This window comes from Cnephaeus nilssonii, assembly GCF_951640355.1.
Source record: "Cnephaeus nilssonii genome assembly, chromosome: 16".
In the NCBI taxonomy this organism is placed as follows: domain Eukaryota; kingdom Metazoa; phylum Chordata; class Mammalia; order Chiroptera; family Vespertilionidae; genus Cnephaeus; species Cnephaeus nilssonii.
Genome location: NC_137087.1, coordinates 60,317,011 through 60,332,277, shown reverse-complemented (window position 1 = coordinate 60,332,277; position 15,267 = coordinate 60,317,011). Strand labels below are relative to the sequence as shown.

The following is a 15,267-nucleotide window of genomic DNA, read 5'->3' as shown; positions in this document are numbered from 1 at the left end:
AACGGGAAACACAGCGCCCTTTAAAAAGCGGGGTTCCAGGCTCAGGCTGTCTTCGGGGCGCATCTGCTGGTGGATGTAAGACAAATGCTGGTTGGAACGGCCCTTGTTCACATCTTGCACGTGAGCCTGCGGGGACGCGGGGTGAGGGGGCGGGAACGCCGGGCACCGTGTCTGCCCCGTCTCTGTACGTCTACAACAGCTCAGGCTCGGATGGGTTTTAGGTGGTCACGGTGACCGGGGAGAAGAACCTGACCGAGGGCTCGTTTCTCATGGAGCTGAAAGGCGCCTCCCAGAAACTGAACCGTGACTCACTATCGCCGCATCTGCCCATCCACCAGACGCGGCGCAGACACGCTGGCAAACGCCTGTGCTGTGTTGGTTAACGCGTCCGATGCGTCTCGGCACGGTTTACGGTTCCAAAAGCATCAACGGGCCATCAGCTCCTCGGACTCGCACCCGGGTCAGCTCCGGTCCCCGAGCACCTGTGCGGGCCGTGGGAGCCGTCAGGGCACGGGCGCTCCCGGGATGGCCACGTGTGCAGCATGACATCATTTCAGAAAGGTGGAAGGTATTTCAAATACAAATGAACAAAAGGATTTGGAACACCCCCCTTCCCCCACCGCCCCGAGATCTGGGGTCTCCTCCCGCCTGGCTCCACCTCCCATTAACCATGTGACCGTGCACAGGTCACCAGGCCCGATCTGGCCTCAACTTACCCATCTGGGCAATGGGATAATAACCATCCTGTCCTGGGAGGGGGAAACGGGCGCTGTGAACTCAAAAAAGCATAGTGCGCTGTGCGCAGGAGCGTCGTTGTTACAGTTTAACCAGCCCTTGATAGCCCACAGGTAAGGCACAGCCTGATAAATGGATCCCTCCTGTGACCTAGGCAGACCCCTTACTGCAAACGGAGGAGGACATACACGCTCAGGAAGACACGGGCAGGGAGCCAGTCTGCTCCATCCTTGGCCGGTCCCAGCCCCACGTCCCCGGCTGGTTCTCCTCCCCATTTCATTAGACTGACTGGGTGCAGGCCCGTGCGGGCACTGTGGGTTGGAGGCTATGCCCACCTGATGTGGGGCAAGCCCGGCCGTCCTGAGCCACGGGAGCTCTCGGGGAGGGGGCGCTCTGCTCTCCAGCCCCACGGACTGTGGTCTTGTCCCCTAAATGCACAAGCCGCCCCCCCCCCCTCCGCCCAGTGCCCTGTCCGGGCTTCTCTGCTGGGAAGCAGGCCAGAGGAAGGGACGCGGAGGTCACTGCAGGGCCGGGAAGATCGGCGACCCTCAGGTGACCTTCACATGCAGCAAGGGGCCTGAAGGGCAGCCCAGCCCGGCCTCTGAGCCTGCGTGTTGAGCCTCCTCCCCTGCAGAGGGCCCTGACTCCTCGGCCAGTTCCGGGGGTGCTGAGATCTGCCCTGGGAAGGGGGCGGGTGGGGGAGCATCCGTGGGATTCCTGCCAAACCTCTACTCTGCCCTGACGGTCTTCAAGGTGGGCACCTGCGTACCAACACTCAGAACCTCTCAGAAAAGCCCCGTCGCGGGGGACCGGCTCTGGGGTCACAGGGGTGTGCCCTGGGCCCGGGAGGAGAACTCAGCGAGAATCAGCAAGGCAGGGGTTCCCCAGGAGCCGGCAGAGCCCACCCTGCTCAGATCAGGAGGGCTTTGGGGTGAGCCCCCTCCCACCGCCCCGTGAGGACACAGCGATGACGTGCGTGCGCGGCGGCGGCCAGGCCTCCCGAGGCCACAGCCCGCGGTTATTTATACACCGGGAGGAGGGGGGGGTCCTTTCCCTCCATGAAGATGCCTCTCCCCCATTAACACTAATGAGAGTCACATGGATACATGGACGGCCTCTCGTTTTCCAGATTGTCTAAAAATAAAACGTGCTGAGGAAAAACACATGTATTGTTTCTGTTTGCGACTGTAAAAACACACACCCAAAGGGGACAGAGACTGGCCGCCCGGGAGAGCCAGCGCCCTCCCGAGGCACAGCGGACGGGGCCCCTGTCCTTGCCCAGGCCTCGCGCTCCAGGAGTGGGTGAGGCAGCTTCGGGGACGCCCTGTGGTCCCTGGAAAAGTATACCGCCCCCCCCCGCCCCACCCCCCCGTTTGATGGCCAGGATGCTGGTCGTACGGCAGGTCCTGTACTGAGGTTCCACACGACAGCTGTGGTCCAGGAAAGCTGACGGTAGAGAAAGGAACGGAAAAGGGGGTTTAGAGAGCCCTGATGATTCCCATTGCACATGTGCAGTTACGTACGGCAGGAACTTCCACGACACCCTCGGGTAGCATAACATCACGCTCAAACACCCCCACGTGTAGAGCGCGCTTGGGAAGGCACACAGGCATTTGTTTAATTATTGTCAGCTGAATCCAGTGGCATCGGCAAAGCCACGTCCTGGAAACACTCTTGGCCAAAAGGCAGGCATGTTGTCAGCTTGACCTTCAGCCCAGGTGCCAGGAGGTGGGTTTTATTATGTAAATCCAGCCAAGCACCAGAAATGAATATGACCCGGGCCCACCCTAGAATTCGAATAATCTCCTTTGTCTCGACTTTTAGTAAAACCTCCTGTTTTTTGCTGTATAAAATAAACACGCTGTATGGGCTCAGAGTCACTGTTCCTGTCCCTGTCCCTGTCAGAGGACAGTGGTCCCATCCGGCCCCAGCTTTTTCCTTCTATCTCTGTGTCTGTCTCTTTCTTTCATTTTCTCAATCCCCAGACGCCCCTACTCAGGAACCGATCGCTCTCTAGCTGCGCTGGACGTGGAAAAGAGAAAAATATTTATACCCACGTCCTGTCAAAGGCCCATGCTTGCAGGGAAGGCGGCGATCAAATGTCGCCACCAGTCACACCCTGACGGCACGCAGGCCAAGCTCACCCTGTCCCAGCACAGCCACACCGAACGGGAGCTCCCGCTCCGCCTCGTCTCCCCGAGCGTGGTGTGTCCCTGGAAGCGGCTACATCTGCCGATGCGTGGCAGGAGGGGGATGCCTTGACCCGGGGGCCACCCCCTCGCCCTCCTGATGGCGAAGCCAGGCTATCCCAGAGGAGCCGGTGCTCTGGCCTCAGTGGCCTCGAGGACCGGGAGACTGAGCCCATCCCCACCGGCCCAGCCTCGGCTGCGCCCCTCCGGCCTGTTTTGCTGAGTGTCTCGCTCTGCGCAGGGGCTGGCGGGAGCCTTCCGGGCCTCCCCGGGCCGTCCCAGTGGCGGGTGCTGCCAGCCCACTGGGCTGAGAGGGCCGGGGGCGGGGGGACGTGGGGCTGTGTACCCGCTCCGTGGACGGGCGTTAGGGAAACCTCACGCGGACAGAGCTCGTTATAACCACTTCACCGTGGACGGCAGTCCCAGCCCCTTTCTGCCCCAAAGCGTTTATGAACTAAGGGGGAAATTTGAGCGATTCCGACGTCCCGTGCTCTCTGCGCTCCGTCTGAGCAGACGCCCAGATGGGCAGACAATCAGACAAAAGCCAGGTGGGGGGTGGGGCGTGCAGACAGGAGCGGAGATCAATTACTCGCTGGCGGAAACCGTGTCCTTCCCACGGAGCCGGCCCTCGCGGCGGCCGCGTTCCCCTGGATTTGAAATCACCCGTTTCCCAGCCCTGACACGGCCACGGCCTCGCCGGTGAGGCAGTTTTCCGGAAGGAAGCCGGAGATCCGCTTCAGAGGCCCCGCGGCCCAGACCGCAGGCCCCGGCGAGGCCTCCGGGAGAACGAGAGGGGCAGACGCCGCCTGCGATCCGAAGGGGGCTGCCCTTCCTGGCGGGAAAACATCGCCCACATCTACGTGGAAGTCTCTCTGCTGGAAGAGGGGTGAAGGAATGAGGTTGGCTTGGGGGGCCCTTAATTGTAAGTGCCTGCCCCTGTGACATGAGGGACTCTTGCAGAGGAACACGTAACAACATGCAGCGTTCACAAGTTCACCGCCTCCCGGAATGGCCGTCGGGGAGGGTGTGGCTAGGGCACCTCAAGCCAGGACAGTCATGGCATGTGGCTCCTACCCCAGTGAACTCGCCGTCAAATGCATCTTAGAAAGGCGAGACCGTCCACCACGCGGAGAGGCGTGGCCGGCAGGTGTGAGCAGGCGGGGCCGCTGGGAGGACACGGTGTCAGACCGACAGCCCCTCGTGCTTAGCCGGTGGAGCCGAAGCCAACGACGCTGCTGGACACGTGGCGGCCGGGCCTGGCTGGTCCTGGACTTTCTCGCCCGTCTCTGTGTTTGAGGAACTAACTCACCTCAGCGGCAGGGACGGGGGCTGGTGTGCTTTCGGTTTCAGGACGTAACACGCTTCACATCCAACTACATTCCCGTAAGAACCTCTTCCGGCCTTTCCCTGCGGACCCGGACTCGGTGCCCGTGGGCCGGCGCGCTCGGTGCTCAGGACAGAGGCAGGACGCTCACATGCAGCTGGGAGCCGGGCCCACGAGCTCGGCGGTTTCTCTGGCCAGTCCAGGTTGTCTGAAGACGCCAGCCTCCGGGGTGTTGTGGTTCGACACCATCGGTGGATTTCTATCAGGAAACCCCAAGGAAACAGGCGTGCGGGCAAACCCTGGCTCCCGGACGCCTCCCGTCTGCGACCATCCGGTTCTCCACCAGGTTGTTCACGGGGGAAAGCTGTCGTGGTTCACTCAGGTTCTGGACCTGACAACCCTATCACGCCGACGCCTCAGCACGGCAAGGAGCACGTCTCAGCCCGCAAACAAAGGCGAGAACACGCCAGCACGCGTCAGTTTACAGCTAAACCCGTGTTGTTAACATCTCAAGAGTTTTGTGAATATACAGAGTTGCAAGATTATTAGGATCTCTGAACACATAATAATCTGGCCACTCAGTGTATATCCTATATAATAAAAGGCTAATATGCAAATTGTCCCCTCGACCAGGAGTTTGACCAGAAGGCAGGCCGGCCAACCGCCCATGTCCCCTCCCCCTGGCCAGGCTGGCCGGACCCCCCCCCCCCATGCATGAATTCATGCACCGGTCCTCTAATATATATATATATATATATATATATACATATATATATATATATATGTATATATATATATATATATATATATTAATCTGACCATATATATATATATATATATATATATATATATATACTGAGTGGTCAGATTATTATGCGTTCAGAGATCACAATAATCTGGCCACTCAGTGTATATATACTAGAAGCCGAGGCTTCGTCCAGAAGGTTGTCCGGAAGGTCATTCAGCTGTCTGGTCTAATTAGCATATTACGCTTTTATTATTATGGATTTTTTTTGCTTTTGTTGCTGGTGAAATGGACAATTAGCACCATTTTAAAGAGGCCAGCAAGAGCGCTAATGTTGCAAAGAGGGTGAAAGACACAGTGAGCACAGGCCATTGAAGAGGGAGGAAGCCTGCTGTTGATGTGGATAAAGGAAAAGCAGTGAGCTGGTGACAGCACTTCGGAGGCAGTGACATGGGAAAAGGCGAAAATGCTGCCTCTGACCCCCCAGGTGAGTGCAGAGAGGGACTCCTGTAAGGCTACGAGGGGCGGCTCCATACGTTTAAGAAGTGTTTATTTATGGACTAAACCGTACATCAGACATGTACTGTATATGAGAAAGGTAAATGGGGGGAGAGGGGCACTGGGGGTCTGCAGCAAATTGACTCCATCTACATGATTTCCAAGGGGAAGAATGGTTCGGTTTTCCCATTGCCTCTGGAACAGCCTCCGGAACGAATTAAGTTCGAGGGCCGAGGCTCCACTGGGCATCTTCAGAGTAAGACTCGCCTGAGCTCCATGGACACAGCCTTCGTACCGACCGGAGGCAGGGCTGTGCCTTCCCCCACGCAGCGCGGGAGCGCGCCCACGGCCCAAGTGCGACCGGAAGCCCTTGGCCCTGACCTCCTTCCATTACCCCATCCTGTTGGCAGCCCTGCAAGCCCCCAGGGGCCGAGGACCTGTCCCATTTGTCCTTGGCTCCCGCCCCCCGGGGACGTCCTGCTCCATCCGGCTCAGGCCACCTTCCCCCTGAGACGTCACGGGTCTCGCCCTGGGAATCACCCGCCAGCTCTGCAGGCTCAGCGCAGGCCGGGTTATCCGCGGGACTGGCTTTGACTCTGCGTTTCTCTCTTCCCGTGGAGCCCGAGTGCATCTCGGGACAGAGGAAGATATCTTTCCCGCCACCGTGTCCCCCACAGCACGGGGCACGGTAGTTCACCTCTACTCTGTTTGTGGGAGGAGTTTAAAACGTGCGCTTTCTGCGTTCCAGGTCTCCCCATGCACACGCCCGTTCCCTCCAGACCCACCACTACTGGGCGGTGTCACGACAACTCCAAGTCTCCAAAGGCAGGGAAGTCAGAGGACAATAGTGGAAACGTCAAATCCAAGTTCAAAATGACCTGGCAGTCTCTACGCACTGGCCCAGAGGGTGTGGGCTCACCATCAAGGTCCCCATGACATGGAAAAAAATAACATCCTCGAGAGAGGACTAACAACATCAAAGAGTATAACGCGTCATGCCATGACAACTAGAGTTTAACCTAGAAATACATAGTTAACTTACATATGAAAACCCATGTCATTCCCCATGTTTACCAAATAAAGGAGAAAAGTCCCATTTTTATCCTTATAGGTACCTAAAATGTATGTCAGTATTCAACATCCATGCATTAAAAAAAAAAAGCATCCATCAAATTAGGAATAGAAACAATGGAATAACCTGAATAAAAAATGGGCAAAGGATTTGAATCGACATTTATCCAAAGACGACGTACAAATGGCCGATAGGCACCCAACAAGATACTCAGCAGCAGTAGGGAGTCGTCAGGGGAATGCACATCAGAACCATCATGCGATGCTACTTCACAGGCAGCAAGATGGCTGCTATCAGAAAAGTAAGAAAACAGCCAGAGTGAGCCAGGGTGTGGGAGGCTGGAGAGCTGTGCCTTGCTGGGGGGGTTGGGGGGTTGGGGGGGTGGGGGGGGATGTGACGTGGTGCGGCTGCTGTGGACAATGGAATGGCGGGTTCTCAGAAAGTCAAACACGGAACCGCCATGTGACCCAGCAGTTCCGCGTCCGGGTATGTGCATAACCAATGAGTTAAAGGCAGAGACTCAGACAGATATCTGTACACCCATGTTCACAGCAGCATAGTTCACACTAGCCGAGAAGTGGAAGCAACCCCCGTGTCCTCCGACAGATGAGTGGATACCCAGAATGCCTGTGCCTGCAGCAGGATACGGTTCAGCCTCAACCAGGAAGGCAATGCTGACGGGGCTACAACAGGGATGAACCTGGAGGGCATCATGAGAAGTGAGAGAATCCAACCACAAAAAGACAAACATTGTATGATTACATGTAGAGGAGGTCCCTAGAGTATTCCAGTTCAGAGAGATAGGGTTAGATCGAGGGGGCATTTGTAAAATAAAATAATCAAAATCTGAAAAGGTACTACGGCAGCCAGTCTCTCACAGCCCGACTCCTGCCCGAATGAGCTGTGTCTAATGCCGACGGTTCACACTTAGCAGTGTCTAATATATTCTCTGCCTTTCAAATCCACAGACAGTAACAGAGCAGCTTTTATAAGTCAGGTAATACTCAAGAGGCATGACATTTTCTAGAACAAAACAACAAAATGCATTAGGGAAATTCTTGTAGAAACACTAACTTGATAGATGATTGGCATTTTCAACCAGTAGAGAAATATTATCTCCTCAATCATCAGTGGACATTGGGTAAACCATTTAGAAAAACTGATCCCGATCTTCCCCCCTCTGAGGAAATCTATCCAGGGGGATGACAGATATAAAGGAAGGAACTAGACAGGAATGGAAGCCAGAGAGAAGGCCATTCTGAGCCTGTCGGTGAAAACAAAGGAGAAAGGATTAAAAAGATAATAACATCTGAATGTCAAAAATTACCATCGATAGACATGATGACTAAATGCAACGTGGTATCCTGGATGGGTTCCTGGAACAGAAAAAGGCATTAGTGGGAAAACTGGTGAAATGGAATAAAGACTGCAGTTCAGTTAACAGTATGGTACCAACCATTGGTTTCTTAGTCTAACTGTGGGGGATTTTGCTCCCCAGGGGACATTTGGCCTAAGGGCTATTTTGAGGTGAAGGCAATTTGCAAAGAAGCAGATACAAGGAAAGCTCTCTGCCCTCCCCCATCTGTCTAACAGCAAGACATACGTTTACAAAGGTGTCCCTTCTCTCTCCTCTACAAGGAAGGACAGAAGATAATCATCGGAGACCCCTATAGACCCTATCAGCCTGGAGACATCACCAGAGGAATCAACGTAAAGTTTACCAGCTTTTATCTACCATTTCTTTCCTCATATATTTATCTTCTCACTCTGCCAACCTTGGATGCCTAAGCATGCTTTCCTTTGTCCTGTCCTTTCTCCACAAAATTGGTCTTTGTTGAAAATGCTATATATAAGCCAGAGTTCTCAGCCACCACTTTGAGTTACTCTTTTTCCCCAGTTGCTCCCACATACGGATGAACACTACATGTTAATAAACATATTTGTTTTTCTCCTGTTAAGTAGGCCGTTTCTTATAAGAGCTCCAGGAAGAACTTAGGTGGAAGGGACATTATTTTCCATCCCCTACATCCTCAGGAATGGGGCTCTTCACTAGGGAGGCGTAGACTCATAGGATTCAGCACAGACATTTTGAAAACACATCCTTAATGCATCTGATGCTCTCCACTGCTTAACACATTGCCAACTGATCACGAGAATACTCGCTTCATATTACACAGTGTTTTACAAACTACCATACTTTAAAAAGATATTAGCTTGTAAGAACATGTAATAAATAACTTCAAAATGCAATGGGTATTTAATTTTAAAGCGTGCCTTTAACATTTATGTAAAACGTTTTTTGTACTCATTCAATGGAAACTTATCTGGCCACTGGGTAAAGCTAGTGATAAAACTACTGGTCCGCAATGTGTTAAGAACACCTTTCCATGGTCTCTGATAACAGCTGCTGAGCCATGTGAGATACTAGGATGCCACAAATGAGAGCTGTGGTCCTTCACCCACAGGAATGCCTTCATGTGGCTAAGACCTAACGTGGGAAATACATGACCCTGTGGTAGCAACGTGAAAAAGATTTCTGCATTTAACTACAAACTCCTTGCACAATGTAGTATAAGATGACTTTATGGCTGGTCCTACCACCTTCATTCATTTCTTATTCTCCCACATTAGTCAGAAACATTGAAAAGAATTTTACACATTTTAGAAAGATCTGAGCTTCTGCTTTAAGATAATTTTGAAAAAAGCAAACAAACAAACAAAAAACATCAAGCCAAAGGAATTAAACACATCACCTGTTTCTCACATTTTTTTCCCCTTTTCTCTAGGGTCATCTATATCTGAAATATATACCTTTTCCTTATGGAATTCACCATGCTATTATCACTTCCTCTTTCCCCAATCACGTCAACATTCCTTTCCTGCAGACAGCTCAGATGAGGACCAACGATGATCGCAGTAAGCTGAGTTCCCACCACGCACCACCGTGTCCGGGGCTCCGGGTAAATCACCTCACCGAGAACACCGGGTTGGCCACGGGCAGAGTCGGAATTGAAACTGAGATGGGTCCCACTCCCAAACCCAGGTGCTTCTGCTCAGTCCCCCCAATGGTCACTGCTCTCATTCGTGGGGTGCTCTGTAGTTTTGGGCCGTTATCCCATTAGCCTGCTACAGGCCTCGAGTCCAATTCTCTTACCTCACGTGGCAAACCTGAGCGAGTGGACAATTAGAATTACTGTTCCCTAAGCAACGGTGGGGACTCGACCCACATGCCATCGAGAGGGTGACTCGGAAGAAGGACCGAGCCCTTCCCCCACAGGGACACGGGGGGGGGGGGGGGGAGGCGGGCTGACAGGAGCAGCCTCCGGAGACCACGGCCTCTGGGCAGTGATGGGACCAGCACGTTCAAGGTCCTGGGGGAGGGACCCCATCTCATCCACCTTGACCAAGAGCTGAACAAGTAAAAACACCTTCAAAATATTTCTGTAACACTCTTCATACATGTCCTCGGGGGTTTGGACCTTAAACGTGACCATCGGAAGGACAACAAAGTCGTTCCGTGACAATACCGGGTTATTCTGACTGAGTTCTTGGAGGAAAGCAGCATTCTGAGACCTTTCCCCTCAGATTCACAACAAAGTGGGGGAGGCTGCAGCTTCTTGACTTCTCTCCACCTACCTCCGGACCGGAACGTTACATGGCGCCCAGCCTCTCCGAGCAGAGCGGTTTCGCGTATGGCCCCGGGGAGAGGTGGTTTGAGAGAGAACAGGCAGCAGGCCTTTGGGTGACCCTGACATCAGCAAGGCTTTGTTGGGTCATCAGGATGACCTGTCCCCCACCTGGCACCCAGGTCCTGAGCAAGTGCTCCAGGCCCCGGCTCCCGGCTGGGCGTGCCGAGGTCAGTGCCCACGAATGGGACTTGGGTCCTGACCGCAGTGACATCTAGAAGAAGGAAGTGGCCCTGGCGACACAGCCAACATATCGCATGAAAGGCCAGAGGATTCTGGGAGTCTGTGCTTGAGAGGAGAGGCTGGGAGGGTGCGCGGAGCGGTCCGCGCGGTGGGCGGTGAGGACTGCTGGGCAGGGTGGTCCCCGGCCGCGGCGGCAAGGAGGTCGGGCACAGTGCGGCCGTGGTGCTCAGCCAAGAGCGGTTTTGTCCTGTCCCCTGACCCAGTGCGCATCTGAAGACATTTGCGTTTCGCACATCTCGGGGGGAGTGGCGAGGGCTAGGGACACTGTGCACATCCCACAGTGCTCCACAGAAAATGATCTGGCCCAAATGTAGACACTACCGGGGCCTCGAGGGAGAAGGTGACAGAGGGGTGGGGACCACGGAGCCAGCTATGGCCAAGGTCAAGGTGAGCTGCAGACATAACCCAAAATGTTCCCCTTCCCCAGCAACCGCAGAGACGCCGGCTCCAGCGCAATAAGGCAGGGCCTTCTCCCTCCCCGCCCCGCCCCCCGCCCCCGTGCCAACCACTGATTTCTTCCTCTAGCTCAGCGATTCCCCACTGTGTGTGTGGGGGGGTGCTCCCCAGGGGACATTCACAAAGGGGCCCCTGCTCTCTCCTGCACAGGAAGGACAGAAGACGCTCTTGGCCAAGCCCACGTAGAGACGGTCCTCACGGGGTTTCTCGGGGAGCCTCATGTACATCGCGCGTCAAGAACCTTACAAAGGCGACTGCGCTCTGATCTCAACGTTCCACTTCAGGGATTTTTTTTTTTCCCAAAAGAAAATCACCAGCGTGTAGAAAAGTCTCCCACGCCAAGTTCCTCATCCCCATCATCCTCCAAAGTGAAGAACGCGTAGCAACGCGAAGGACCTACGGTGAGGAAATCGCGAGGCTTGGATCGGCCCATCGGGCACATCATCTGGACGTCCGTAAACATTATCTCTGCAGCGTCCTGTTCATGTCAGCAAATATGGATGGCACGGCGCCAAGTGGCAGAGGCCCAGGGGGACATTACGTGTGCAGCTGGAGCTCCACGGTTTCACAGAAAGAAGCAGACGCGCATAGCAAGAGAAGGGGAGCCAGTTTACTAAAATATGAACCATGGTGACTTCAGGGCACTGCGCTCAGGGCACCGCGCTTTGTCATTCTGCCCGTTGCTGTTCTCGGCGCCCATAATGTATTAATGTCTGAAGGTCTCAGGTGCCACTGCCTGGACCTGCTTCCTTCCCCTCCCCCTCCCCCTCCCCCTCCCCCTTCTCCTTCCCCTTGCCCAACAAAAGTCCATAACTTCCCATCTCCAAGGTGAATCCCCAGAGAATCCCACAGGCAGCATTGGACACAGGGTGGAGTTCATCTTGGAGGACGGATGATTCAGAATCAGCAAATTACAGCCTATGGGACCAAAATGGGCCCCCACCTGTTTTTATAAATAAAGTTTTATTGAAACACAGCCATCCACGCTCATTCATTCATTGTAACAGTGGCTACTTTTGCTCTACCACAGAAAAGTTAAGTAGTTGCTACAGAGACCATCTGGCCCTCCCAAAGCCATACTTAATCATTAATATCTGGTCCTTAAAACAAACAAACAAACAAACAAAAAAACTTGCTGCCGGATTGGTGTGGCTCAGTGCTTGGGTGTTGTCCTATGAATCAGGAGGTCAGGGTTCAATTCCTGGTCAGGGCACATGTCCCGGTTGCAGGCTCAATCCCCAGTGTGGGGCGTGCAGGAGGCACCCGATTGATGATTCTCTCCCCTCACTCATGTTTCTATCTCTCTCTCCCTCTCCCTTCCTCTCTGACATCAATAAAAACATACTTTAAGAAAGAACGCTTGCTGGCTCCAGCTCTGGGTCACTAAGACACATCTCACTGGTAAGATAGGGCTCCTCAAGTGTTTCCAGCCCCTCGTGGGACTAGAGGAGCTGACTCTAAAGCACACTGTCTGGTGAGCTGACACAGACATGCACTGGCTGTGACAGCGCCTTCCCGCAGGCGGCACAAGTGCTCCGTGAACTAAACCCCACGCGCCCCTGCGGGCGGAGTCTAATGTCAGCACAGGGAGACACAGCCCTCCTCTGGGACCGGGCAGGTTCTGCAGCTTTGAACTTCTGGGTTAAGGGACCCAGAGTCACACAGAATCCCTTTCCCTCACACATTTCACTTTAGGCAAATAAACCGGAAATTTCTTCAAGCCTGAGGGGCTCTTTGAGAACCCCAAATGCACGCCCGTCTCTCCCCTGCCCTCCGCCCGCATGGCTCAGGCGTCCCGACGGTCGGATCCATCTGGGAGTGTGTCACAGGCCTTAAAGATCTCTGAGCATTGGCTAGACATAAACTTGTCAAATTAATTACATCCTTTCCTGTCTGCGCGCATTACAGCTTTAACATATTTCACAGCCACTTTGGTTAATTAACACGGCGTTAATGGGCGGGGATCGCACCGTGAATTATCACGCACAAGCTGCCCTTCCCATGTCACTGCCGTTACCTTTAAATATCTTCCCCCGGTGGGAAGTCGCTCATGCAGACGCCAGAGCCTCTCGCAGAGAGTAAAGCAGAAAATCGAAGTTTGCACAGAGAGAGAAGGAGCTCGGGCCTCTGGCTGAGGCCCCGTTCCCGCCCAGCCTCCCGGAGAGGGGGCGCCCAGCAGGCCCAGGGACCCCTGCCTGCCACGTGACCTGGGAACAGCAGCACATCCTGGCCAAGCGGCTCCACGAAACACGGCCGAGGAGACAGAAAACTGCTGCTGTCCGGCCTGGAGAGGCCCAGCTTCGCTTCCTTTAGAAAATGCCCTGTAGTTATTACACACACATTCACATACACTCACACACGTGCACACACTCCCACACATGCGTGATCACACATCCACACATGTGCACACACACACATGTATGCACACACACATACACACGCTCTATTATGGAGCCAACCCACAAATATCAACCGTCTGATTGGCAGTGAAAGGGCATTGCTCTGGACACCGTCGAATGTGCAGATGCTGGGACCACAGACAACCTGTGGGCGGGGCCCTGTCCTCGCCTGCTCTGGGACCACGTAGGCCCACCCGACCCTCAGGTGACCTGGGGCCACAGTTTCTGCCTCTCACATGGTCTGGATTTGTCGTTGGAACAAAGCGTGGAGGGCCAGACTGTCCTGTCCCAGGATCTCCTCCCGGGGAGCCCCCCAGCGCAGACACCGCAGGGCGTGGCCGTCGCTGGGAGCGCAGCCGGGGATGGAGAGCTGCCCTGGGAGGGGGTGAGTGACGGAGAAGCAGCTCGCGGCCACCTGGCCGGGCTTCGCACCCGGCACCTGGCCTACGGGGGGGTCTGTGCTGGGGCCCCACCGGGGAAGCGAGGGCCACTCACCCGCCCGGTAGCTCCAGCCGGGAATGTGGATGGACAGCTGGTTGGCGTGAGCACTGGCGTGACCGCTGGTGCGACCAGGAGCCCCGTGGTCCCCCTCCCCTTTCCTCGCAGTGATCTGCCGAGTCCCCGCGTCTGCGAGTTCTGTGCTTTCCGTCGGAGCGCGGCCACTCCAAGGGCATGTGCCGGCCCCCAGGTGCACCTGCCCCAAGGAGGGGTGCAGGGCGGGGGCCCAGCGCGGGCCCAGGAGGCCGGAGCCCTCCACCAGCTGCTGCTTCAGGCTGCTGCTGATTGGCCCTCCGGAGGCTGGGCCGTCGGCCCCATCTGGTGTCAGTCTGTGAGAACTGCAGTTCAGGTTGAGCGACAGGACGGACCTGTGCGTCTGGGGGCCGGCTGGCTGCGTTGGCTCCATGGGGACCGAGAGGGACCTGTCCGGAGGGCACCGCCGAGACACCCTGAGGTGCACACAGGAGCTGAACAGCAGCGGGCCCTGCCCCGACCGCGGGCGGCCCGGGGAGAGCCTGTCCTCCCCGGGGTCCACGCCAGCCACCCAGTACTGGTGTCCGTCACACAGCCGTGCGTGGGCCTCCGGGAACTCCAGCTGCATCCTAGGGCTGCTTCCGGCGGGGTCCGTGCAGGCGAGAGGTCCGTGGTGCCAGCCTGGATCAGCGCCGCTGGCCAGAGCAGGGGGGCCCCTGAGCTGAGGGTCCTGGGCCCTGCACCGGGTGCACGGCGGGTCCCCCCCAGGGCCCCACGCCAGGGCCCTGGCTGGGGGGCCCACGCGCCGGGCGGTGATGGTGATGGAGGCAAACCCCTTCTGGGGGCTGCCGCCCGGCTGCCTCTCCTCTTTGGGGGTGAGCGCAGGCTCAGGTCCACACACCCCGGCCGGTGGCTGCGGTCCTCGCTGGCCGGGAAGGAACGCGAAGGCCCTGTTGATGGTGACCCCGCTGCGGCTGGCCAGAGCGCGCTTCCCGGGCCACATGGGCGGCTGAGCGGCGGCGCACGGCACGGGCACGGCGGCCCCCTTCTCCGTGGGCTTGTTCTCCTCCATCAGCTGCGAGATGACCAAGGAGGAAATCATCTTCGTGTCCTGGGATGCCAGCGTCTCCTGCGAACGGAAAGAGATCGGCGTTATTCCGGCCACGCACTCCAGCGTCCGCCCCAGCGCCCGCAGGCTCTCCAGGGGCCGCAGGGCGCTGCGCCCAACGCTCTCATCCGAGGCCTTTACCCCACGCCAGTGGTCGGCAAACCGCGGCTCGCGAGCCACATGTGGCTCTTTGGCCCCTTGAGTGTGGCTCTTCCACAAAATACCACGGCCTGGGCAAGTCTATTTTGAAGAAGTGGCGTTAGAAGAAGTTTAAGTTTAAACAATGTGGCTCTCAAAAGGAATTTCAGTCGTTGTACTGTTGATATTTGGCTCTGTGGACT

General features: G+C 55.8%; 1 protein-coding gene across 1 annotated transcript in view; it reads right to left on the bottom strand.

The window, feature by feature from the left end:
• LOC307112712 ((E2-independent) E3 ubiquitin-conjugating enzyme FATS) overlaps window positions 1–15,267 on the bottom strand; it is a 101,578-nt gene that overhangs the window by 30,458 nt on the left and 55,853 nt on the right. Inside the window, exon 2 of the mRNA XM_079793614.1 lies at window positions 13,843–14,947. Coding sequence (XP_079649740.1) covers window positions 13,843–14,947 — 1,105 coding nt within the window. The remainder of the gene's footprint in view (window positions 1–13,842; window positions 14,948–15,267) is intronic.